Genomic DNA, 27,722 nt, shown 5'->3' with positions numbered 1-27,722 from the left:
TCAGTGTTGCCCCCTTATTGTATATTCCAGGTTTAGGCGTCGACTCATAGAAAAATTAAGTTCAAACCAAAAAGACCATCAACAAAAAATTTGTGTGAATGTGTGCTGATATTTGTCTGAAAACTGTCTCTATTAAATGTTGCCCCCTTATTGTATATCCCAGGTTGAGGCCTCGACACATAGAAAGTTTAAATTCAACCGAAGAAGCCCATCGACAAAAAATGTGCTTGAATGTTTGCTGACATTTGGATAAAAACTGTCTCTATTCAATGTTGCCCCCTTATGGTATGTCCCCAGTTAAGGCCTCGACTCATAGAAAAATTAAGCTCACTCGGAAAAACGCATCAACAAAAAATGTGTGCGAATGTTTGCTGATATTTGCTGAAAAACTGTCTCTAATCAGTGTTGCCCCCTTATTGTATATCCCAGGTTTAGGCGTCGACTCATAGAAAAATTAAGCTCAACCCAATAAGCCCATCGACAAAAAATGTGTGTGAATGTGTGCTGATATTTGGGTGAAAATCTGTCTCTATTCAATGTTGCCCCCTTAAAGTATGTGGCAGGTTTAGGCCTCGACTCATAGAAAAATTAAGCTCAACCTAAAAAGCTCATGAACAAAAAATGTGTGTGAATGTTTGCTGATATTTGTCTGAAAACTGTCTCTAATCAGTGTTGCCCCCTTATTGTATATTCCAGGTTTAGGCGTCGACTCATAGAAAAATTAAGTTCAAACCAAAAAGACCATCAACAAAAAATGTGTGTGAATGTGTGCTGATATTTGTCTGAAAACTGTCTCTATTAAATGTTGCCCCCTTATTGTATATCCCAGGTTGAGGCCTCGACACATAGAAAGTTTAAATTCAACCGAAGAAGCCCATCGACAAAAAATGTGCTTGAATGTTTGCTGACATTTGGATAAAAACTGTCTCTATTCAATGTTGCCCCCTTATGGTATGTCCCCAGTTAAGGCCTCGACTCATAGAAAAATTAAACTCACTCGGAAAAACGCATCAACAAAAAATGTGTGCGAATGTTTGCTGATATTTGCTGAAAAACTGTCTCTAATCAGTGTTGCCCCCTTATTGTATATCCCAAGTTTAGGCGTCGACTCATAGAAAAACTAATCTCAAACCAAAAAGCCCATCAACAAAAAATGTGTGTGAATGTTTGCTGATATTTGTCTGAAAACTGTCTCTATTCAATGTTGACCCCTTACTGTATATCTCAGGTTTAGGCCGGGACTCATAGAAAGATTAAACTCACTCGGAAAAACGCATCAACAAAAAATGTGTGCGAATGTTTGCTGATATTTGCTGAAAAACTGTCTCTAATCAGTGTTGCCCCCTTATTGTATATCCCAGGTTTAGGCGTCGACTCATAGAAAAATTAAGCTCAACCCAATAAGCCCATCGACAAAAAATGTGTGTGAATGTGTGCTGATATTTGGGTGAAAATCTGTCTCTATTCAATATTGCCCCCTTATTGTATATCCCAAGTTTAGGCGTCGACTCATAGAAAAACTAATCTCAAACCAAAAAGCCCATCAACAAAAAATGTGTGTGAATGTTTGCTGATATTTGTCTGAAAACTGTCTCTATTCAATGTTGACCCCTTACTGTATATCTCAGGTTTAGGCCGGGACTCATAGAAAGATTAAACTCACTCGGAAAAACGCATCAACAAAAATTGTGTGCGAATGTTTGCTGATATTTGCTGAAAAACTGTCTCTAATCAGTGTTGCCCCCTTATTGTATATCCCAGGTTTAGGCGTCGACTCATAGAAAAATTAAGCTCAACCCAATAAGCCCATCGACAAAAAATGTGTGTGAATGTGTGCTGATATTTGGGTGAAAATCTGTCTCTATTCAATATTGCCCCCTTATTGTATATCCCAAGTTTAGGCGTCGACTCATAGAAAAACTAATCTCAAACCAAAAAGCCCATCAACAAAAAATGTGTGTGAATGTTTGCTGATATTTGTCTGAAAACTGTCTCTATTCAATGTTGACCCCTTACTGTATATCTCAGGTTTAGGCCGGGACTCATAGAAAGATTAAGCTCCACCCAAAAAGGCCATCAACAAAAAATGTGTGTGAATGTGTGCTGATATTTGGGTGAAAATCTGTCTCTATTCAATATTGCCCCCTTATTGTATATACCAAGTTTAGGCGTCGACTCATAGAAAAACTAATCTCAAACCAAAAAGCCCATCAACAAAAAATGTGTGTGAATGTTTGCTGATATTTGTCTGAAAACTGTCTCTATTCAATGTTGACCCCTTATTGTATATCTCAGGTTTAGGCCGGGACTCATAGAAAGATTAAGCTCCACCCAAAAAGGCCATCAACAAAAAATGTGTGTGAATGTGTGCTGATATTTGGGTGAAAATCTGTCTCTATTCAATATTGCCCCCTTATTGTATATCCCAGGTTTAGGCGTCGACTCATAGAAAAATTAAGCTCAAACCAAAAAGACCATCAACAAAAAATTTGTGTGAATGTGTGCTGATATTTGTCTGAAAACTGTCTCTATTAAATGTTGCCCCCTTATTGTATATCCCAGGTTGAGGCCTCGACTCATAGAAAGTTTAAATTCAACCGAAGAAGCCCATCGACAAAAAATGTGCTTGAATGTTTGCTGACATTTGGATAAAAACTGTCTCTATTCAATGTTGCCCCCTTATGGTATGTCCCCAGTTAAGGCCTCGACTCATAGAAAAATTAAGCTCACTCGGAAAAACGCATCAACAAAAAATGTGTGCGAATGTTTGCTGATATTTGCTGAAAAACTGTCTCTAATCAGTGTTGCCCCCTTATTGTATATCCCAGGTTTAGGCGTCGACTCATAGAAAAATTAAGCTCAACCCAATAAGCCCATCGACAAAAAATGTGTGTGAATGTGTGCTGATATTTGGGTGAAAATCTGTCTCTATTCAATGTTGCCCCCTTAAAGTATGTGGCAGGTTTAGGCCTCGACTCATAGAAAAATTAAGCTCAACCTAAAAAGCTCATGAACAAAAAATGTGTGTGAATGTTTGCTGATATTTGTCTGAAAACTGTCTCTAATCAGTGTTGCCCCCTTATTGTATATTCCAGGTTTAGGCGTCGACTCATAGAAAAATTAAGTTCAAACCAAAAAGACCATCAACAAAAAATGTGTGTGAATGTGTGCTGATATTTGTCTGAAAACTGTCTCTATTAAATGTTGCCCCCTTATTGTATATCCCAGGTTGAGGCCTCGACACATAGAAAGTTTAAATTCAACCGAAGAAGCCCATCGACAAAAAATGTGCTTGAATGTTTGCTGACATTTGGATAAAAACTGTCTCTATTCAATGTTGCCCCCTTATGGTATGTCCCCAGTTAAGGCCTCGACTCATAGAAAAATTAAACTCACTCGGAAAAACGCATCAACAAAAAATGTGTGCGAATGTTTGCTGATATTTGCTGAAAAACTGTCTCTAATCAGTGTTGCCCCCTTATTGTATATCCCAGGTTTAGGCGTCGACTCATAGAAAAATTAAGCTCAACCCAATAAGCCCATCGACAAAAAATGTGTGTGAATGTGTGCTGATATTTGGGTGAAAATCTGTCTCTATTCAATATTGCCCCCTTATTGTATATCCCAAGTTTAGGCGTCGACTCATAGAAAAACTAATCTCAAACCAAAAAGCCCATCAACAAAAAATGTGTGTGAATGTTTGCTGATATTTGTCTGAAAACTGTCTCTATTCAATGTTGACCCCTTACTGTATATCTCAGGTTTAGGCCGGGACTCATAGAAAGATTAAACTCACTCGGAAAAACGCATCAACAAAAAATGTGTGCGAATGTTTGCTGATATTTGCTGAAAAACTGTCTCTAATCAGTGTTGCCCCCTTATTGTATATCCCAGGTTTAGGCGTCGACTCATAGAAAAATTAAGCTCAACCCAATAAGCCCATCGACAAAAAATGTGTGTGAATGTGTGCTGATATTTGGGTGAAAATCTGTCTCTATTCAATATTGCCCCCTTATTGTATATCCCAAGTTTAGGCGTCGACTCATAGAAAAAATAATCTCAAACCAAAAAGCCCATCAACAAAAAATGTGTGTGAATGTTTGCTGATATTTGTCTGAAAACTGTCTCTATTCAATGTTGACCCCTTACTGTATATCTCAGGTTTAGGCCGGGACTCATAGAAAGATTAAGCTCCACCCAAAAAGGCCATCAACAAAAAATGTGTGTGAATGTGTGCTGATATTTGGGTGAAAATCTGTCTCTATTCAATATTGCCCCCTTATTGTATATACCAAGTTTAGGCGTCGACTCATAGAAAAACTAATCTCAAACCAAAAAGCCCATCAACAAAAAATGTGTGTGAATGTTTGCTGATATTTGTCTGAAAACTGTCTCTATTCAATGTTGACCCCTTATTGTATATCTCAGGTTTAGGCCGGGACTCATAGAAAGATTAAGCTCCACCCAAAAAGGCCATCAACAAAAAATGTGTGTGAATGTGTGCTGATATTTGGGTGAAAATCTGTCTCTATTCAATATTGCCCCCTTATTGTATATCCCAGGTTTAGGCGTCGACTCATAGAAAAATTAAGCTCAAACCAAAAAGCCCATCAACAAAAATTGTGTGTGAATGTGTGCTGATATTTGTCTGAAAACTGTCTTTATTCAATGTTGCCCCCTTATTGTATATCCCAGGTTGAGGCCTCGACTCATAGAAAGTTTAAACTCAACCGAAGAAGCCCATCGACAAAAAATGTGTGTTAATGTTTGCTGACATTTGGGTGAAAATCTGTCTCTATTCAATGTTGCCCCCTTAAAGTATGTGGCAGGTTTAGGCCTCGACTCATAGAAAAACTAATCTCAAACCAAAAAGCCCATCAACAAAAAATGTGTGTGAATGTTTGCTGATATTTGTCTGAAAACTGTCTCTATTCAATGTTGACCCCTTACTGTATATCTCAGGTTTAGGCCGGGACTCATAGAAAGATTAAGCTCCACCCAAAAAGGCCATCAACAAAAAATGTGTGTGAATGTGTGCTGATATTTGGGTGAAAATCTGTCTCTATTCAATATTGCCCCCTTATTGTATATACCAAGTTTAGGCGTCGACTCATAGAAAAACTAATCTCAAACCAAAAAGCCCATCAACAAAAAATGTGTGTGAATGTTTGCTGATATTTTTCTGAAAACTGTCTCTATTCAATGTTGACCCCTTATTGTATATCTCAGGTTTAGGCCGGGACTCATAGAAAGATTAAGCTCCACCCAAAAAGGCCATCAACAAAAAATGTGTGTGAATGTGTGCTGATATTTGGGTGAAAATCTGTCTCTATTCAATATTGCCCCCTTATTGTATATCCCAGGTTTAGGCGTCGACTCATAGAAAAATTAAGCTCAAACCAAAAAGCCCATCAACAAAAATTGTGTGTGAATGTGTGCTGATATTTGTCTGAAAACTGTCTTTATTCAATGTTGCCCCCTTATTGTATATCCCAGGTTGAGGCCTCGACTCATAGAAAGTTTAAACTCAACCGAAGAAGCCCATCGACAAAAAATGTGTGTTAATGTTTGCTGACATTTGGGTGAAAATCTGTCTCTATTCAATGTTGCCCCCTTAAAGTATGTGGCAGGTTTAGGCCTCGACTCATAGAAAAATTAAGTTCAAACCAAAAAGACCATCAACAAAAAATGTGTGTGAATGTGTGCTGATATTTGTCTGAAAACTGTCTCTATTAAATGTTGCCCCCTTATTGTATATTCCAGGTTGAGGCCTCGACACATAGAAAGTTTAAATTCAACCGAAGAAGCCCATCGACAAAAAATGTGCTTGAATGTTTGCTGACATTTGGATAAAAACTGTCTCTATTCAATGTTGCCCCCTTATGGTATGTCCCCAGTTAAGGCCTCGACTCATAGAAAAATTAAGCTCACTCGGAAAAACGCATCAACAAAAAATGTGTGCGAATGTTTGCTGATATTTGCTGAAAAACTGTCTCTAATCAGTGTTGCCCCGTTAATGTATATCCCAGGTTTAGGCGTCGACTCATAGAAAAATTAAGCTCAACCCAATAAGCCCATCGACAAAAAATGTGTGTGAATGTGTGCTGATATTTGGGTGAAAATCTGTCTCTATTCAATATTGACCCCTTATTGTATATCCCAAGTTTAGGCGTCGACTCATAGAAAAACTAATCTCAAACCAAAAAGCCCATCAACAAAAAATGTGTGTGAAAGTTTGCTGATAATTGTCTGAAAACTGTCTCTATTCAATGTTGACCCCTTATTGTATATCTCAGGTTTAGGCCGGGACTCATAGAAAGATTAAGCTCCACCCAAAATGCCCATCAACAAAATATGTGTGTGAATGTTTGCAGATATTTGGGTGAAAAACTGTTTCTATTCAGTTTTGCCCCCTTATTCTATATCCCAGGTTTAGGCCTCGACTCATAGAAAGATTAAGCCTAACCCAAAAAACCCATCAAGAAAAAATGTGTGTGAATGTTTGCAGATATTTGGGTGAAGAACTGTCTCTATCCAATGTTGCCCCCTTATTGTATATCCCAGGTTTAGGCCTCGACTCAAAGAAAGATTACGCTCAACCGAAAACGCGCATCAACAAAAAATGTGTGTGAATGTTTGCTGATATTCGGGTGAAAAACTGTCTCTATTCAATATTGCCCCCTTATTGTATATCCCAAGTTTAGGCGTCGACTCATAGAAAAACTAATCTCAAACCAAAAAGCCCATCAACAAAAAATGTGTGTGAATGTTTGCTGATATTTGTCTGAAAACTGTCTCTATTCAATGTTGACCCCTTATTGTATATCTCAGGTTTAGGCCGGGACTCATAGAAAGAATAAGCTCCACCCAAAAAGGCCATCAACAAAAATTGTGTGTGAATGTGTGCTGATATTTGTCTGAAAACTGTCTCTATTCAATGTTGCCCCCTTAATGTATATCCCAGGTTGAGGCCTCGACTCATAGAAAGTTTAAATTCAACCGAAGAAGCCCATCGACAAAAAATGTGCTTGAATGTTTGCTGACATTTGGAGAAAAACTGTCTCTATTCAATGTTGCCCCCTTATGGTATGTCGCCGGTTAAGGCCTCGACTCATAGAAAAATTAAGCTCAACCCAATAAGCCCATCGACAAAAAATGTGTGTGAATGTGTGCTGATATTTGGGTGAAAATCTGTCTCTATTCAATATTGCCCCCTTATTGTATATCCCAGGTTTAGGCGTCGACTCATAGAAAAATTAATCTCAAACCAAAAAGCCCATCAACAAAAAATGTGTGTGAATGTTTGCCGATATTTGTGTGAAAACTGTCTCTATTCAATGTTGCCCCCTCATTGTATATCTCAGGTTTAGGCCTCGACTCATAGAAAGAATACGCTCAACCGAAAAAGCGCATCAACAAAAATTGTGTGTGAATGTTTGCTGATATTTGGGTAAAAAACGGTCTCTATTCAATGTTGCCCCCTCATTGTATATCCCAGGTTTAGGCCTCGACTCATAGAAAGATTGAGCTCAAACCAAAATGCCCATCAACAAAAAATGTTTGTGAATGTTTACTGATATTTGAGTGAAAACTGTATGTTTTCATTGTTGCCCCCTTATTGTATATCTCAGGTTTTGGCCTCGACTCATAGAAAGATTAAGCTCAACCCAAATACCCATAAACAAAAAATGTGTGTGAATGTTTGCAGATATTTGGGTGAAGAACTGTCTCTATTCAATGTTGCCCCCTCATGGTATGCCCCCGGTTAAGGCCTCGACTCATAGAAAGATTAAGCTCAACCCATTTAGCCCTTCAACAAAAAAGGTGTGTGAGTGTTTGCAGATATTTGGGTGAAAAACTGTCTCTATTCAATGTTGCCCCCTCATGGTATGCCCCCGGTTAAGGCCTCGACTCATAGAAACATTAAGCTGAACCCAAAAAGCCCATCAAGAAAAAATGTGTGTGAATGTTTGCTGATATTTGGGTGAAAAAATGCCTCTATTGAATGTTGCCTCCTTATTGTATATCCCAGGTTGAGAACTCGACTCATAGAAAGATTAAATTCAACCGAAAAAGCGCATCAACAGAAATTGTGTGTGAATGTTTCTGATATTTGGGTGAAAAACTGTCTCTATTCAATGTTGCCCCCTTATTTTATATCCCAAGTTTAGGCCTTGGCTCATAGAAAGGTTAAGCTCAACAGGAAAAGCGCATCAACAAAAAATGTGTGCGAATGTTTGCTGATATTTGGGTGAAAAACTGTCTGTATTCAATGTTGCCCCCTTATTGTATATCCCAGGTTTAGGCGTCGACTCATAGAAAAATTAATCTCAACCCAAAAAGCCCATCAACAAAAAATGTGTGTGAATGTTTGCCGATATTTTTGTGAAAACTGTCTCTATTCGATGTTGCCCCCTTATTGTATATCACAGGTTTAGGCCTCGACCCATAGAAAGATTAAGCTCAACCCAAAGAGCCCATCAACAAAAATTGTGTGTGAATGTTTGCTGATATTTGGGTGAGAAACTGTCTCTGCTCAATGTTGCCCCCTAATTGTATATCCCAGGTTCAGGCCTTGAATCATAGAAAGATTAAGCTCAACCCAATAAGCCCATCGACAAAACATGTGTGTGAATGTGTGCTGATATTTGGGTGAAAATCTGTCTCTATTCAATATTGCCCCCTTATTGTATATCCCAGGTTTAGGCGTCGACTCATAGAAAAATTAATCTCAACCCAAAAAGCCCATCAACAAAAAATGTGTGTGAATGTTTGCCGATATTTTTGTGAAAACTGTCTCTATTCGATGTTGCCCCTTTATTGTATATCACAGGTTTAGGCCTCGACCCATAGAAAGATTAAGCTCAACCCAAAGAGCCCATCAACAAAAATTGTGTGTGAATGTTTGCTGATATTTGGGTGAAAAACTGTCTGTATTCAATGTTGCCCCCTTATTGTATATCACAGGTTTAGGCCTCGACCCATAGAAAGATTAAGCTCAACCCAAAGAGCCCATCAACAAAAATTGTTTGTGAATGTTTGCTGATATTTGGGTGAGAAACTGTCTCTGCTCAATGTTGCCCCCTAATTGTATATCCCAGGTTCAGGCCTTGACTCATAGAAAGATTAAGCTCAACCCAATAAGCCCATCGACAAAAAATGTGTGTGAATGTGTGCTGATATTTGGGTGAAAATCTGTCTCTATTCAATATTGCCCCCTTATTGTATATCCCAGGTTTAGGCCTCGACCCATAGAAAGATTAAGCTCAACCCAAAGAGCCCATCAACAAAAATTGTGTGTGAATGTTTGCTGATATTTGGGTGAGAAACTGTCTCTGCTCAATGTTGCCCCCTAATTGTATATCCCAGGTTTAGGCCTCTACTCATAGAAAGATTAAGCTCAACCCAAAAAGCCCATCAACAAAAATTTTGTGTGAATGTTTGCTGATATTTGGGTGAAAAACTGTCTCTACTCAATGTTTTCCCTAATTGTATATCCCAGGCTCTGGCCTCGACTCATAGAAAGATTAAGCTCAACCCAAAATCCCATCAACAAAAAAATGTGTGCGAATATATGCTGATATTTGGGTGAAAAACTGTCTCTATTCAATGCTGCTCCCTTATAGTATATCACAGGTTTAGGCCTCGACTCATAGAAAAATTAAGCTCAACCCAAAAAGCCCATCAACAAAAATTGTGTGTGAATGTTTGCAGATATTTGTAAGAAAACTGTCTCTATTCAATGTTGCCCCTTTATTGTATATCCCAGGTTTAGGCCTCGACTCATAGAAAGTTTAAGCTCAACCCAAAAAGCCCATCAAAAAAAAATGTGTATGAATGTTTGCTGATATTTGGGTGAAAAACTGTCTCTATTCAATTTTGCCCCCTTATTATATATCCTAGGTTTAGGCCTCGACTCAAAGAAAGATTAAGTTCAACACAAAAAGCCCATCAACAAAAAAGGGTTTGAAAGTTTGCTGATATTTGGGTGAAAAACTGTCTCTAATCAATGTTACCCCCTTATTGTATATCCCAGGTTTAGGCCGGGACTCATAGAAAGATTAAGCTCAACCCAAAATGCCCACCAACAAAAAATGTGTGTGAATGTTTGCTGATATTTGGGTGAAAAACTGTCTCTACTCAATGTTTTCCCTAATTGTATATCCCAGGCTCTGGCCTCGACTCATAGAAAGATTAAGCTCAACCCAAAATCCCGTCAACAAAAAATGTGTGCGAATGTATGCTGATATTTGGGTGAAAAACTGTCTCTATTCAATGTTGCCCCCTTATTGTATATCCCAGGTTTAGGCCTCGACTCATAGAAAGGTTACGCTCAACCCAAAAAGCCCATCAACAAAAAATGTGTATGAATGTTTGCTGATATTTGGGTGAAAAACTGTCTCTATTCAATTTTGCCCCCTTATTGTATATCCTAGGTTTAGGCCTCGACTCAAAGAAAGATTAAGTTCAACACAAAAAGCCCATCAACAAAAAAGGGTTTGAAAGTTTGCTGATATTTGGGTGAAAAACAGTCTCTAATCAATGTTACCCCCTTATTGTATATCCCAGGTTTAGGCCAGGACTCATAGAAAGATTAAGCTCAACCCAAAATGCCCATCAACAAAAAATGTGTGTGAAAGTTTGCAGATATTTGGGTGAAAAACTGTCTCTATCCAATGTTGCCCCCTTATTTTATATCCCAGGTTTAGGCCTCGACTCATAGAAAGATTAAGCTCAACCCAAAAAGCCCATCAACAATAATTGTGTGTGAATGTTTGCTGATATTTGGGTGAAAAACTGTCTCTACTCAATGTTTTCCCTAATTGTATATCCCAGGCTCTGGCCTCGACTCATAGAAAGATTAAAATCAACCCAAAATCCCATCAACAAAAAAATGTGTGCGAATATATGCTGATATTTGGGTGAAAAACTGTCTCTATTCAATGTTGCCCCCTTATTGTATATCACAGGTTTAGGCCTCGACTCATAGAAAGATTAAGCTCAACCCAAAAAGCCCATCAACAAAAAATGTGTGTGAATGTTTGCCGATATTTGTGTGAAAACTGTCTCTATTCAATGTTGCCCCCTTATTGTATATCCCAGGTTTAGGCCTCGACTCATAGAAGGTTTACGCTCAACCCAAAAAGCCCATCAACAAAAAATGTGTATGAATGTTTGCTGATATTTGGGTGAAAAACTGTCTCTATTCAATTTTGCCCCCTTATTGTATATCCTAGGTTTAGGCCTTGACTCAAAGAAAGATTAAGTTCAACACAAAAAGCCCATCAACAAAAAAGGGTTTGAAAGTTTGCTGATATTTGGGTGAAAAACTGTCTCTAATCAATGTTACCCCCTTATTGTATATCCCAGGATTAGGCCGGGACTCATAGAAAGATTAAGCTCAACCCAAAATGCCCATCAACAAAAAATGTGTGTGAATGTTTGCAGATATTTGGGTGAAAAACTGTCTCTATCCAATGTTGGCCCCTTATTTTATATCCCACGTTTAGGCCTCGACTCATAGAAAGATTAAGCTCTACCCAAAAAGCCCATCAACAAAAATTGTGTGTGAATGTTTGCTGATATTTGGGTGAAAAACTGTCTCTACTCAATGTTGTCCCTAATTGTATATCCCAGGTTTAGGCCTCGACTCATAGAAAGATTAAGCTCAACCCAAAATCCCATCAACAAAAAAATGTGTGCGAATATATGCTGATATTTGGGTGAAAAACTGTCTCTATTCAATGTTGCCCCCTTATTGTATATCACAGGTTTAGGCCTCGACTCATAGAAAGATTAAGCTCAACCCAAAAAGCCCATCAACAAAAAATGTGTGTGAATGTTTGCCGATATTTGTGTGAAAACTGTCTCTATTCAATGTTGCCCCCTTATTGTATATCCCAGGTTAAGGCCTCGACTCATAGAAAGTATACGCTCAACCCAAAAAACCCATCAACAAAAAATGTGTATGAATGTTTGCTGATATTTGGGTGAAGAACTGTCTCTATTCAATTTTGCCCCCTTATTGTATATCCTAGGTTTAGGCCTCGACTCAAAGAAAGATTAAGTTCAACACATAAAGCCCATCAACAAAAAAGGGTTTGAAAGTTTGCTGATATTTGGGTGAAAAACTGTCTCTAATCAATGTTACCCCCTTATTGTATATCCCAGGTTTAGGCCGGGACTCATAGAAAGATTAAGCTCAACCCAAAATGCCCATCAACAAAAAATGTGTGTGAATGTTTGCAGATATTTGGGTGAAAAACTGTCTCTATCCAATGTTGCCCCCTTATTTTATATCCCAGGTTTAGGCCTCGACTCATAGAAAGATTAAGCTCAACCCAAAAAGCCCATCAACAAAAAATGTGTGTGAATGTTTGCCGATATTTGTGTGAAAACTGTCTCTATTCAATGTTTCCCCCTTATTGTATATCCCAGGTTTAGGCCTCGACTCATAGAAAGTTTACGCTCAATCCAAAATGCCCATCAACAAAAAATGTGTGTGAATGTTTGCAGATATTTGGGTGAAAATTGTCCCTATCCAATGTTGCCCCCTTATTGTATATCCCAGGTTTAGGCCTCGACTCAAAGAAAGATTACGCTCAACCGAAAAAGCGCATCAACAAAAAATATGTGTGAATGTTTGCTGATGTTCGGGTGAAAAACTGACTCTATTCAATGCTGCCCTTATTGCATATTCCAAGTTTAGGCCTCGACTCAATGAAAGAGTAAGCTCAACCAAAAAGCCCATCACCAAAAATTTTGTGCGTACGTTTGCTGATATTTGGGTGAAAAACTGTCTCTATTCAATGTTACCCCCGTATTGTATATCCCAGGTTTAGGCCGGACTCATAGAAAGTTTAAAATCCACCAAAAAGCACATCGACAAAAAATGTGTGTGAATGTTAGCTGATATTTGGATAAAATTCTGACTCTATTCAATGTTGACCCCTTATAGTATGTCGCAGGTTTAGGCCTCGACTCTTAGAAAGATTAAGCTCAACCCAAAATGCCCATCAACAAAAAATGTGTGTGAATGTTTGCAGATATTCGGGTGAAAAACTGTCTCTATCCAATGTTGCCCCCTTATTGTATATCCCAGGTTTAGGCCTCGACTCAAAGAAAGATTACGCTCAACTGAAAAAGCGCATCAACAAAAAATATGTGTGAATGTTTGCTGATGTTCGGGTGAAAAACTGACTCTATTCAATGCTGCCCTTATTGCATATTCCAAGTTTAGGCCTCGACTCAATGAAAGAGTAAGCTCGACCAAAAAGCCCATCACCAAAAATTTTGTGCGTACGTTTGCTGATATTTGGGTGAAAAACTGTCTCTATTCAATGTTACCCCCGTATTGTATATCCCAGGTTTAGGCCGGACTCATAGAAAGTTTAAAATCCACCAAAAAGCACATCGACAAAAAATGTGTGTGAATGTTAGCTGATATTTGGATAAAATTCTGTCTCTATTCAATGTTGACCCCTTATAGTATGTCGCAGGTTTAGGCCTTGACTCATAGAAAAATTAAGATCAACCCAAAAAGCCCATCAACAAAAAATGCGTGTGAATGTTTGCTGATATTTGTCTGAAAACTGTCTCTATTCAATGTTGCCCCCTTATTGTATATCCCAGGTTTAGGCCTCGACTCATAGAAAGTTTACGCTCAACCCAAAAAGCCCATAAACAAAAATTGTGTGTGAATGTTTGCCGATATTTGTGTGAAAACTGTCTCTATTCAATGTTGCCCCCTTATTGTATATCCCAGGTTTAGGCCTCGACTCATCGAAAGTTTACGCTCAACCCAAAATGCCCATCAACAAAAAATGTGTGTGAATGTTTGCAGATATTTGGGTGAAAATTGTCTCTATCCAATGTTGCCCCCTTATTGTATATCCCAGGTTGAGGCCTCGACTCAAAGAAAGATTACGCTCAACCGAAAAAGCGCATCAACAAAAAATATGTGTGAATGTTTGCTGATGTTCGGGTGAAAAACTGACTCTATTCAATGCTGCCCTTATTGTATATTCCAAGTTTAGGCCTCGACTCAATGAAAGAGTAAGCTCAACCAAAAAGCCCATCACCAAAAATTTTGTGCGTACGTTTGCAGATATTTGGGTGAAAAACTGTCTCTATTCAATGTTACCCCCGTATTGTATATCCCAGGTTTAGGCCGGACTCATAGAAAGTTTAAAATCCACCTAAAAGCACATCGACAAAAAATGTGTGTGAATGTTAGCTGATATTTGGATAAAAATCTGTCTCTATTCAATGTTGACCCCTTATAGTATGTCGCAGGTTTAGGCCTCGACTCATAGAAAAATTAAGATCAACCCAAAAAGCCCATCAACAAAAAATGCGTGTGAATGTTTGCTGATATTTGTCTGAAAACTGTCTCTATTCAATGTTGCCCCCTTATTGTATATCCCAGGTTTGGGCCTCGACTCATAGAAAGATTAAGCTCAACCCAAAAAGCCCATCAACAAAAAATGTGTGTGAATGTTTGCAGATACTTGGGTGAAAAACTGTCTCTATCCAATGTTGCCCCCTTATTGTATATCCCAGGTTTAGGCCTCGACTCAAAGAAAGATTAAGCTCAACCGGAAAAGCGCATCAACAAAAAATGTGTGCGAATGTTTGCTGATATTTCCTGAAAAACTGTCTCTATTCAGTGTTGCCCCTTATTGTATATCCCAGGTTTAGGCCTCGACTCATAGAAAGATTAAGATCAACCGAAATGCCCATCACCAAAAAGTGTGTGCGTATGTTTGCTGATATTTGGGTGGAAAACTGTCTCTATTAATGTTGCCCCCTTATTGTATATCTCAGGTTTAGGCCGGGACTCATAGAAAGATTAAGCTTCACCCAAAAAGGTCATCAACAAAAAGTGTGTGTGAATGTTTGCTGATATTTGTGTGAAAAACTGTCTCTATTCAGTGTTGCTACCTTATTGTATATCCCAGGTTGAGGCCTCGACTCATAGAAAGTTTAAACTCAACCGAGGAAGCCCATCGACAGAAAATGTGTGTGAATGTGTGCTGATATTTGGGTGAAAATCTGTCTCTATTAATGTTGCCCCCTTATTGTATATCTCAGGTTTAGGCCGGGACTCATAGAAAGATTAAGCTCCACCCAAAAAGGTCATCAACAAAAAATGTGTGTGAATGTTTGCTGACATTTGGATGTAAAAATGTCTCTATTCAATGTTGCCCCCTTATGGTATGTCCCCGGTTAAGGCCTCGACTCATAGAAAAATTAATCTCAACCCAATAAGCCAATCGACAAAAAATGTGTGTGAATGTGTGCTGATATTTGGGTGAAAATCTGTCTCTATTCTATATTGCCCCCTTATTGTATATCCCAGGTTTAGGCGTCGACTCATAGAAAAATTAAGCTCAAACCAAAAAGCCCATCAACAAAAAATGTGTGTGAATGTTTGCTGATATTTGTCTGAAAACTGTCTCTATTCAATGTTGCCCCCTTATTGTATATCCCAGGTTTAGGCCTCGATTCATAGAAAGATTATGTTTAACCCAAAAAGCCCATCAACAAAAAATGTGTGTGAATGTTTGCAGATATTTTGGTGAAAAACTGTCTCTATCCAATGTTGCCCCTTATTGTATATCTCAGGTTTAGGCCTCGACTCATAGAAAGAATACGCTCAATCGAAAAAGCGCATCAACAAAAAATGTGTGAATGTTTGCTGATATTTGGGTGAAAAACTGTCTCTATTCAATGTTGCCCCCTCATTGTATATCACTGGTTTAGGCCTCGACTCATAGAAAGATTAAGCTCAACCCAAAATGCCCATCAACAAAAAATGTGTCTGAATGTTTGCTGATATTTGTGTGAAAACTGTCTGTTTTCAATGTTGCCCCCTTATTGTATATCCCAGGTTTTGGCCTCGACTCATAGAAAGATTAAGCTCAACCCAAAAAGCCCATAAACGAAAAATGTGTGTGAATGTTTGCAGATATTTGGTTGAAAAACTGTCTCTATTCAATGCTGCACCCTTATTGTATATCCCAAGTTTAGACCTCGACTCATAGAAAGATTAAGATCAACCGAAAATCCCATCACCAAAAATTGTGTGCAAATGTTTGCTGATATTTGGGTGAAAAACTGCCTCCAAATAAAGTTGCCCCCTTATTGTATATCCCAGGTTGAGGCCTCGACTCATAGAAAGTTCAAACTCACCCGAAGAAGCCCATCGACAAAAAATGTGCGTGAATGTTTGCTGACATTTGGATGAAAAACTGTCTCTATTCAATGTTGCCCCCTTATGGTATGTCCCCGGTTAAGGCCTCGACTCATAGAAAAATTAATCTCAACCCAAAAAGACCATTGACAAAAAATGCGTGTGAATGTTTGCTGATATTTGTCTGAAAACTGTCTCTATTCAATGTTGCCCCCTTATTGTATATCCCAGGTTTGGGCCTCGACTCATAGAAAGATTAAGCTCAACCCAAAAAGCCCATCAACAAAAAATGTGTGTGAATGTTTGCAGATACTTGGGTGAAAAACTGTCTCTATCCAATGTTGCCCCTTATTGTATATCTCAGGTTTAGGCCTCGACTCATAGAAAGAATACGCTCAATCGAAAAAGCGCATCAACAAAAAATGTGTGAATGTTTGCTGATATTTGGGTGAAAAACTGTCTCTATTCAATGTTGCCCCCTCATTGTATATCACTGGTTTAGGCCTCGACTCATAGAAAGATTAAGCTCAACCCAAAATGCCCATCAACAAAAAATGTGTCTGAATGTTTGCTGATATTTGTGTGAAAACTGTCTGTTTTCAATGTTGCCCCCTTATTGTATATCCCAGGTTTTGGCCTCGACTCATAGAAAGATTAAGCTCAACCCAAAAAGCCCATAAACAAAAAATGTGTGTGAATGTTTGCAGATATTTGGTTGAAAAACTGTCTCTATTCAATGCTGCACCCTTATTGTATATCCCAAGTTTAGACCTCGACTCATAGAAAGATTAAGATCAACCGAAAATCCCATCACCAAAAATTGTGTGCAAATGTTTGCTGATATTTGGGTGAAAAACTGCCTCCAAATAAAGTTGCCCCCTTATTGTATATCCCAGGTTGAGGCCTCGACTCATAGAAAGTTCAAACTCACCCGAAGAAGCCCATCGACAAAAAATGTGCGTGAATGTTTGCTGACATTTGGATGAAAAACTGTCTCTATTCAATGTTGCCCCCTTATGGTATGTCCCCGGTTAAGGCCTCGACTCATAGAAAAATTAATCTCAACCCAAAAAGACCATTGACAAAAAATGTGTGTGAATGTGTGCTCATATTTGGATGAAAATCTGTCTCTATTCTATATTGCCCCTTTATTGTATATCCCAGGTTTAGGCGTCGACTCATAGAAAAATAAGCTCAAACCAAAAAGCCCATCAACAAAAAATGTGTGTGAATGTTTGCTGATTTTTGTCTGAAAACTGTCTCTATTCAATGTTGCCCCCTTATTGTATATCCCAGGTTTAGGCCTCGATTCATAGAAAGATTAAGTTTAACCCAAAAAGCCCATCAACAAAAAATGTGTGTGAATGTTTGCAGATATTTGGGTGAAAAACTGTCTCTATCCAAGGATGCCCCTTATTGTATATCTCAGGTTTAGGCCTCGACTCATAGAAAGAATACGCTCAACCGAAAAAGCGCATCAACAAAAAATGTGTGAATGTTTGCTGATATTTAAGTGAAAAACTGTCTCTATTCAATGTTGCCCCCTCATTGTATATCACTGGTTTAGGCCTCGACTCATAGAAAGATTGAGCTCAACACAAAATGCCCATCAACAAAAAATGTGTGGGAATGTTTGCTGATATTTGTGTGAAAACTCTCTGTTTTCAATGTTGCCCCTTATTGTATATCACAGGTTTTTTTTCGACTCATAGAAAGATTAAGCTCAACCCAAAAAGCCCTAAACAAAAAATGTATGTGAATGTTTGCAGATATTTGGGTGAAAAACTGTCTCTGTTCAATGCTGCACCCTTGTTGTATATCCAAATTTAGACCTCGACTCATAGAAAGATTACGCTCAAACCAAAATACCCATCAACAAAAAGTGTGTGTGAATGTTTGCTGATATTTGGGTGAAAAACTGCCTCCATTATTGTTGCCTCCTTATTGTATATCCCAGGCTGAGGCCTCGACTCATAGAAAGTTTAAACTCAACCGAAGAAGCCCATGGACAAAAAAGGTGTGTGAGTGTTTGCTGATATTTGGGTGAAAAACTGTCTCTATTCAATTTTGCCCCCTTATTCTATATCCCAGGTTTAGGCCTCGACCCATAGAAAGATTAAGCTTAACCCAAAAAGCCCATCAAGAAAAAATGTGTGTGAATTTTTGCTGATATTTGGGTGAAAAACTGTCTCTAATCAATGTTGCCCCCTTATTCTATATCCCAGGTTTAGGCCTCGACTCATAGAAAGTTTAAGCTTAACCCAAAAAGCCCATCAAGAAAAAATGTGTGTGAATGTTTGCTGATATTTGGGTGAAAAACTGCCTCTATTCAATGTTGCCCCCTTATTGTATATCCCAGGTTTAGGACTCGACTCATAGAATGATTAAATTCCACCGAAAAAGCGCATCAACAAAAAATGTGTGTGAATGTTTGCTGATATTTGGGTGAAAAACTGTCTCTATTCAATGTTGCCCCCTTATTTTATATCCCAATTTTAGGCCTCGGCTCATAGAAAGATTAAGCTCAACCGGAAAAGCGCATCAACAAAAAATGTATGCGAATGTTTGCTGATATTTGCTGAAAAACTGTCCCTATTCATTGTTGCCCCCTTATTGTATATCCCAGGTTTAGGCCTCGGCTCATAGAAAGATTAAGATCAACCGAAAAGCCCATCACCAAAAATTGTGTGCGTATGTTTGCTGATATTTGGGTGGAAAATTGTCTCTATTAATGTTGCCCCCTTATTGTATATCCCAGGTTGAGGCCTCAACTCATAGAAAGTTTAAACTCAACCGAAGAAGCCCATCAACAAAAAATGTGCGTGAATGTTTGCTTTCATTTGGGTGAAAAACTATCTCTATTCAATGTTGCCCCCTTATAGTATGTCCCCTATTAAGGCCTCGACTCATAGAAAGATTAAGCTCAACCCAATAAACCCATCAACAAAAAAGGTGTGTGAGTGTTTGCTGATATTTGGGTGAAAAAAATGTCTCTATTCAATTTTGCCCCCTTATTGTATATCCCAGGTTTAAGCCTCGGCTCATAGAAAGATTAAGCTCAACCCAAAAAGCCCATCAAGAAAAAATGTGTGTGAATGTTTCCTGATATTTGGGTGAAAAGCTGTCTCTTTTCAATGTTGCCCCCTTATTGTATATCCCAGGTTTAGGCCTTGACTCATGGAAAGATTAACCTCAACCCAAAAAGCCCATCATCAAAAAAGGTGTGTGAATGTTTGCTGATATTTGGGTGAAAAGCTGTCTCTTTTCAATGTTGCCCCCTTATTGTATATCCCAGGTTTAGGCCTCGACTCATGGAAAGGTTAAGCTCAACCCAAAAAGCCCATCAACAAAAATGTGCTCTGAGCATGAAAAGACTTTATCGCGACTTTAAGTAGGAAGCTCCACTGTGCAATGTCAGAGTGCTCACAATGAAGGCACTGCACTGTACACACAAATTTTTGGATATTTTCAGTGTCTAAGTTATTGTCTGAACCTGGGATCAAATCTTGCTGATGTACATTGGTGCTCTCATAAAATAGGCCACAGGGCAAGCTTTTTGAATTCATTATCTTAGAAAGAAGCTAATTATGTTTTGATAGTGACGATGAGTATAGTGGCTCGCACAATCTGGTCGATGAATGCAGGATTTGTCTACAACAATGGCAAGTCTCCTCATTGTAAACTGACTGTTGATGAAGTGTTGTGTGTGCCTACGCAATGTGTGGGGTCCCTGGAAAATGTCAGTGTCATCTACAACAGAGATACCTCAATATTCATGATATTTGAAGCATGTGGTACGGCCAAAATTTGGTTTCTTTAGTGAAAGTCATTATTTAAATTTGAAGGAACAGAAACTTGAACTAAAACCTACAAATTCCGAATGTTCTGCCGTACAGACCTCGTACAAAGTTGAGATCCTGGCTAATCTCCAGATAAAATATGACGGCGTTTACATCTCGACTTTTTTTAGGAATCATTAAGAAAAACCATTTACAGTTCTGAAAGGTCTGATCTTGGGTCTGCATACTGTCTTAATACAACTATAATCACATCAGGTCACATAGAAGCAACTTGGCACAGTTTCAAAAGGCAACTTAAAATGAAAACACCAAACGCTACTAACATTAAAATATAGACCCCCCTTGTTTTTTGGAAATATAGGTTTAAATGAACCCAAAAATCACAAGTTTGATGATTTTTGAAGCGATAAAAATGACAACCGTCAGTCGAAGCGTTCTTAGATTTGTATCTACTGTTGATGGTAACCGTCACGTTATTGTTGTTGAAATCATGGGTTGAGCTGATCAACGTTTAATTCATCCAATACCAGAGAAAAATCCAAAATTTCGAAATCCATTTAAGATTACGATGTCTTTGCAGACTTTTTCCCCCTAGTTTCAAATCTTGTCGAAAGACTTTTGATCATTCAGGTTCAATTTCAGTGTCTCTGTTCGCGGGTATAATGAACTTCCTCCTATTCTGTGTCTTCTCGAGGACATTTGCGACCTGCGGCAGACTGTGGGTGGTCAACCTCTTCACTAAAGGTTAATTTCACCTATATTATATTGAACTGTTTGCTTGTTGAATTTAAAGTGAATCTTAAAGTCTCTTAAAAGTTTTAATTGCAAAACGCTTCTGCAATTTTAATGTACGACCAGAGATGACAACCTAAACAGGATTCTCTGGATATGATCTCTTTAATGATATTTACAGCTTCTGCTGGAGCGGAAGTTAATGTTATCGAAACTGCAGCGCTTATAACACCAAATGACCACACGTTTATTTAACTGTATGAAAAGCAGCATACAAGACAAGGAGGCTCGTTAATGTGCGTTCGCACATGATTTTCCGACCCGAGCATATGAACATTCTTTACTTAATTGTCAACCAAATGACGATATAACAAAAATAGATATTTGAGTTTAAAACAATCGTTACACAATCTAACCACTAATTGAATTACATAATGCCAACCAGATCTGCCGTTAAAGAGACTACGAGAAAAAAAAACAAAAAACAAAAATTAGCAAAAACAAACGGCAAAAAATGAATATCAAAATTTAAAAGCACCTAGTAACAACGTCAGAATGCAGTAAGATAAAATCTTAACTACAAAAATTTACTTTTTCCTAACTATACAGCAGATGGAATTTTGTCTTAATGAGAATAGGTAACAAGTCGACAAAGAGAACGAATAATGAGGCGAAATTCAAAAATTAATCAATATTTTTTTAACCAACAAATTTCAAAAGTCCTAAAAAGCATTAGCTTTTAACTAAATAACTAAATAAACCATGACAAAAAACTAAAAAGTTGTTACGAAACCAAAAGGACCTGTCTTTGGTTAGACTAAGCCATAGAAACGAACCAAAGATGAAGAAAAACTGAAAAATATTACAAACGATTTGCGAAATTATTGATATCATTGAAATCTTTAGCTGTTATCTGAATATAATGTACCTTTGATTCAATTGTTATTTCTACTATTTCAGCTAAAGAATTTAAACTGAGACATTAACTAAGTTTACCTGGAAGAGAAAAAGAAACACAAAAGTGACCACTCAAAACACGTTTATAAAAACGCATATTGTCAAACAAACAAAACGTCAGTGACATATCATATGAATAGATATGTTATTTGTTGAAAAACGAGAAATTGGACGGGACTTCTCAAAGATGAAAATAAGTTATAAGTTGACGAAAAGAACAAAAAAACTGAAAAGTTTGAAAAAAAAGAAAAAGTCTATCATAAATTTTAAGACTATTCGCTATAAACTGAGTGCTTCGGGTAACATCAGTTATTCAATCTTCAATTAGAAACTTATGCGACCGGTCAGCAATTTATGGCTACCTAAAGAACATAAAAAACAGGAAAAAACAGAAAATTCAAGAAAAAAATTGAGCGAGAAAAATGCCGAAGGCATTAAAAAGTGAACATTTCATTAAAAACTTTTCTAATTTTAGGTAGTTCTTTTTAACAGCAATGGGATTTTTTTAACAATATAACTTCAAAAAATCACCAAATATGAAAAAATACATTAGAGCGTAGTATCAACGCCATAAAACTCAATAGCTTTCAATGGAAGCTAGTAAATACGCTAAATTGATGGGACGACAAGGTTGTATGCCACTCATATGTCATCAATAAACAATTACAGCACGTCATTGAATGTGAAAACAACAATAAATACAGTCAAAAAAACGAAAAATTCAGTAGAAAAGTGCCTGAAGAAAGTGTCGAAGCAATTTAAATCATAAGCTCTACTCTAAAAACTTTATGTATGATCCATTGAACATCTTCCGTAAACCATGTGGAACTATTACTATTAGGATAACGTGATCAGATTTCAAAAGGAATCAAAAAACAAAAAATATGTGGATAATGTGATAAGAGTTCAGAAGTAGCCAATAATACGAAAATATCGAAAAATCTAAAAAAAATTATCTTTGAAATCTTGTAATTGAAGTCGAAGAACCAATTGTTAGAAGATAAAACCTTTAACTAGATTAATTTTGGCTGCAGTAGAAAATAAGGGGGTCCTGTTACTATTGAGACTGACTATTTAAGACTGTTTAATGTTCAGAAAAATTTTTCGAGAAAATGTTTTCAAAGCCTTAACAGCCATTAAAAGTACTAGCTTTTAAGGGAAGCCAATAAATATGCGCAACTATAACCCAATGTGAGGGCAATGATATTTTTCATTCATGGGTAATCAATAAGATATCTCAATAAGTCTTATGACTATGAAAACAACAACAAAAACAAGCAAAAACCAAAAATTCAGTAGAAATTTGCGAGAAGAAAGTGTCGAAGCCGCTTAAACCATAAGTTTTTCTCTGAAAACTTTATCAGTGATCCACTGAACGTTTTTTATAAGCCAATGTTTGGATACATTATGGCTTATCTTCGATACATTATGGCATTCTAATCAATATTTGTATAATGTGATATGAGTTCAAACGTAAGCAACAATACGAAAATATCCACAAAAATATTTAAAAAATTTGAGACCTTGTGTCATTGAAGTCATATATATAATAGTTAGTAGATAAAACCGCTAACCAGGTTAAATTTGGTTGCAAAAAGAACCATGAGAGTCCTTTCATTACTGAGACTGACTTACAGCTCACGAAAATAAGTTTATGATAGAATAATGTTCAAAAAAAATTTCGAAAATTATTCATAAAGTCTTAACAGCCAATAGATGTCCATTCAAAGCACTAGATATGTTCACTTAATGATCATAGCGGAATATATTACGCCTTTAATCAATGAGTTCATGCCTTAGTAGATCCTCAGACAGAAAATCAAATTTTAATTTAAAGTTACGAAAACTCAGTGTCGAAGCCAAAAGAAAACATGAGCAATTCCTTGAAAACGATTTTTTTTGTTCATTGGGCTTCATTTGACTGTAAATGAGGTTTGTTTTTAGCGAAATCTAGATATGAAAAGTGACTAGTCTCTAGGTGACTTAAAAAAACAAAAAGAAACAGAAAAGTTTTCTAAAAAAATGAGCTCTCAAACAGAATTCGATAATTTTTTGATAGTGAACTTCCGTATGAGACCAGAACTAGTCTTTTTTATCGCCTTCAGTCTATTAGGAGCAAACAATTGGTTCATTTTGTGGTATGAAATGTAAATTTGAAATATAATTTTTATAGAAAATATTTTAATTTGAAGAAAAATTACACTAAAAGTGAACAAAATCATGCCAAATATCCCGTGTTCACACAAAACTTCAATCCTCGATAACTCCTCGAAAAAAAAACGAAATTCAAAAAAATCTTTTTAATTTTGAGTTCTACGCCGGAACAGCTTTTAAATGATATCACTCTCATTTCTCTACGATGAATATATCGATCGGCCAAAATTGATTGAACAAAAAAAACCCTTTGAGTATATAGTTCCTCCCCCCGCAAGTAGGTCGGAACAAAAATTGAATTCTAAAGTTTGAGCAAACTGTCTTGATATAGCTTTAATAGTGACGATGGTAGATTATAAATATTCCTCACAGCAGTTGTTTTTTCAGAAAAAGAACTGACCAATTTTTTATTTTCAATGTGTACTTTTTCAATATTGCCTCATATTCAATCAAGACTTTGCAGATTTGTTAAACATTAGGAACCAACTTTGAGAATTGAGTTTCTGTCGTCCAAAAAATCAGACTTAAAAAATTAAACATAATAGTTTTTTTGTAAGATTATTTTTCCTTGATTTCCTGTTTTTTTTACAACTCATTTCTTAAGCGTTTATGTTTAATCAGTAGACGGAAACCATTTTAAAAACTGCGTAATAATCAATGCTAATTATTCTTCTGCTTTCTGGAATAATAATTGAAAAATTTTAATTATTCTATGCTAGTTTTTCCCATTAATAATGAAAAATAAACTCAGATTTTTAACTAGCAGAACGCTCATCTGATTAGGCTCTTTTTAAAGAAAAACATAATCGTGTTTGACGTCTCTTCACAGGAATTGAGAAACCTGATAGAAATTGATGAAAAAAATATTAAAACTCTGTGTTAAATGGCGTCCATCATTTTTTGCTAGTGTATATATACAGATAGTTTGAATAAATTTCAAAAACTTTCCATGGTCCCTCGGAAAAGAAAACTTTTTGCCTGCTAAATGTCAAATATTACGTCTGGAAGAATAAATTAATTAGCACCCGAAAAGCATTTTTTGTAAATTTTAGATTTTTTTAGTTATTGACAAGAGACAGAGGCTTTTTTCAATAGAAAAGTGAGTGCAATTTTTGTTTAATTTCAAGCTCAGTGTGTATATTACATACAGTAAGCGAAACGAGAGATTTCTTAAAGTCTCAGGAAAGCTCAAATTCTAACTTGTGTATGGGTTTTTAGAAAAATTAAGACTGAAATTTTTTATGGGAATATAATATTTCCTATTTAGTGTTTACGCAATTTACAATGTATGGAGTCTCAACAAATGAGGCAATTAGACAAACAGCAAAAACGAACAAACGTAATAGGAGAGAGAACTTTCAACACCAGGAGGAAAATTTTTTTCTCACTGAAGCGAACTTAACCAAAATAGTGCAGATTCAAAAACGTCTGCTAATTTCAACTATTACGTTCTCTTTTTTCACAAAATTGCAAAAAAAAAACATTCATAAATGAGAAATGGTTGGTTGCAATCAACTCTGATCAGAAGCATTATAACCACGCTGTATAAATTGAACAGTCTCAAAGTCATAAACCACAGTTGTCGACGTATTCACCGCTAAAACCCGCAATTCTTACATCTCACCGCATTCGTTGCAAATCTTAAATTTTTTAAGCGATTTATAACGATGACACCTGGATTCGGGTTGCTATTTCAATGAGGTCCTAACTACTCCCTTTATCATTGCTGTATCTTGCTGTTTTCGCTGTTTTGTAATAGTCGCCGTATAAATTTTTTATACACCGCTGTAAATTCGGAACAAGAAGCCCATTCTAACCAGTCATTCCTACCTCGATTTGAAAAAAAATTTTTTTGGAATCTTATTCAACCCTTGCTTGATAACATTGCTGCTTCTTAGGCCAACTAATTTTGCCTGACGACGCATTAGAGGAGCACTACTCATACGACGTTGATGAGCCATTTGACGAGCAACTGTCGTCCTCATTTGACGATGGCAGTGTGATAAACGATCGGAAGAAAAAGCAATCGCCCCAAATTCAGAAAAGATGACGAAAAAATATCTAATGATTGGAACTCATATCATACACAAATGTCATAGTGTCGCAGCTGCTTTCGCTTGCCGGTATTCTAAGATATCTATCTCATTTTTGATCCGGCTACTTCCACATGTTAATTGAGTGACGTTGGAACATTTATCTAATTGAATTGTTAATAATTGTTCCGACCCCTCTTGAGGGGGAGGAACTATATACTCAAATGGGTTTTTTTTGTTCAGACATTTCTGAGCGATCGATTTATTCATCGTAGAGAGTTGTTAGTGGTATCATTTCCAGCGTAGAATATCGAATTTAAAAGATTTTTTTTAAATTTCGTTTTCTAGGGCGAGTTGTCGTGGTTTAAATGTTGCTGAATATTAGACCGATTTGCGTTATTTTTATTCACATTTTCCGGAATTTTTCGTCAATTTTGCTAAAAATTGTAAAAATTGTTAACGACAGTACTGTTGAATTCACTTTAGAAGACAAAAAATTATTGTTTGATTTAATTTTTTTGGCTAAAATTTGGCTAAATATTTCAAAATGAAGCCTCACATTAAAAATAGCCAGAAATAAGCTTCTTTAGTCCACTTTGGTTGAATGTGCGGGAATTACACATCCAAAACAAGTAACACAATCGCAAACAAGTTAGTGCTACTTCCGATGAGAGTAGTCTGGAATTAAAATTTTGCCATTTTTGCTAACTTTACTCTATGATTATCAAAAACGCAACATCTGTTTTTGATCTTTTAACATATAAAATGTCAAAATCTATAATATTTGAAACAATTGATGGTTCTTAACGGACAAACAGCAAAAGCAAGGCTGGTTTTGGTCCAATCTTGCACTGCTACAATGAAAACATATTTTGGATTGAAATCAGTCGGTCTTTTTAAAAAAAAATTGATCTTTTTTGTTGTTTAAACAAAAGAACAATTCAAATCCAAACTCACTGTTGAGAGGTGCAAATGGCTTCCTAGATAATTCCCATTTAATTTATCTGGTTTGTTTACTCGAGAACTATGGTCGTTTTGACTTTTAAAAATGTTTGATTTTTGAAAAAACAATGGCTTAATGAACTTCGCCCTTATTTGTCTCTTAATATGGCAAAATTTAAGCTTAGTATCAGCAAATAAGAAACGATTTCGCAGTTTTTTTAGGCCTTAGCCCAATTTTCATGGTTTTCTTCACATTTTATTACATTATCACATTTTGACAGTTCACGCATGACATCATTGGCGTTCTAAATAAGAAACAATTGAACATATAAAAGTTTTTGAAGGAATAGATTATGGTTTTAAAGGCATCGACACCCTTTTCTGGATTTGTTTCATTTGCCTTTAACTATCGTTTTTACTTCGTCCTGTTAGACCTATGGATTTTCCTGGAGAATGACAGATGTTATTGGTTTTTCAGGGATAGTTAGATGAGCCTATGTTCTGATATGCGTAAATAGCCGATGGCTTCCATGACTTTGAAAAAAATTGTTTTCAAAAATTAAAAGAAAAACATTTTAATTTCGCATTATTGTACTTTTGTCTATTTGTTACCTAATCTTATTTTACAGGTCACATATGAAAAAACTGTTGTCATGGGGAGATCCATGTGTACAAAACCTAAACTGTTTAAAGAATTTGTCATGAGTTTAGTGGCTTTGACGCCGGTTTTTTTTTGCAAAAAATAAACTAATTTTTGATTTCTGTCTACATTTGATGTCCTTTTTGTAGACGTAAAATATATTCTGAGAAATTTCAGGTCTCCAACTATTCCTCTGGATGAATAAACGAACCTGTTTAATTTTTTGTTTTGTAGCTAATGGCTTTCATGTCTTTGAAAATAATTCTTTT

At 36.7% G+C, this 27,722-nt stretch overlaps 1 protein-coding gene across 1 annotated transcript in view; it reads left to right on the top strand.

The window, feature by feature from the left end:
* LOC142347725 (uncharacterized) overlaps positions 1-26,057 on the top strand; it is an 81,048-nt gene extending 54,991 nt beyond the window's left edge. The window contains exons 8-10 of the mRNA XM_075398955.1: positions 19,795-19,989; positions 20,638-20,739; positions 25,737-26,057. Coding sequence (XP_075255070.1) covers positions 19,795-19,989; positions 20,638-20,739; positions 25,737-25,888 — 449 coding nt within the window. The 3' untranslated portion in view covers positions 25,889-26,057. The remainder of the gene's footprint in view (positions 1-19,794; positions 19,990-20,637; positions 20,740-25,736) is intronic.
* Positions 26,058-27,722: the final 1,665 nt, after the last annotated feature.

The sequence above is a fragment of the Convolutriloba macropyga genome, chromosome 1 (genome assembly GCF_964194025.1).
Source record: "Convolutriloba macropyga chromosome 1, txConMacr16.3, whole genome shotgun sequence".
NCBI classification, from domain to species: Eukaryota; Metazoa; Xenacoelomorpha; order Acoela; family Convolutidae; genus Convolutriloba; species Convolutriloba macropyga.
This window is presented reverse-complemented; position numbering and strand designations above follow the sequence as displayed.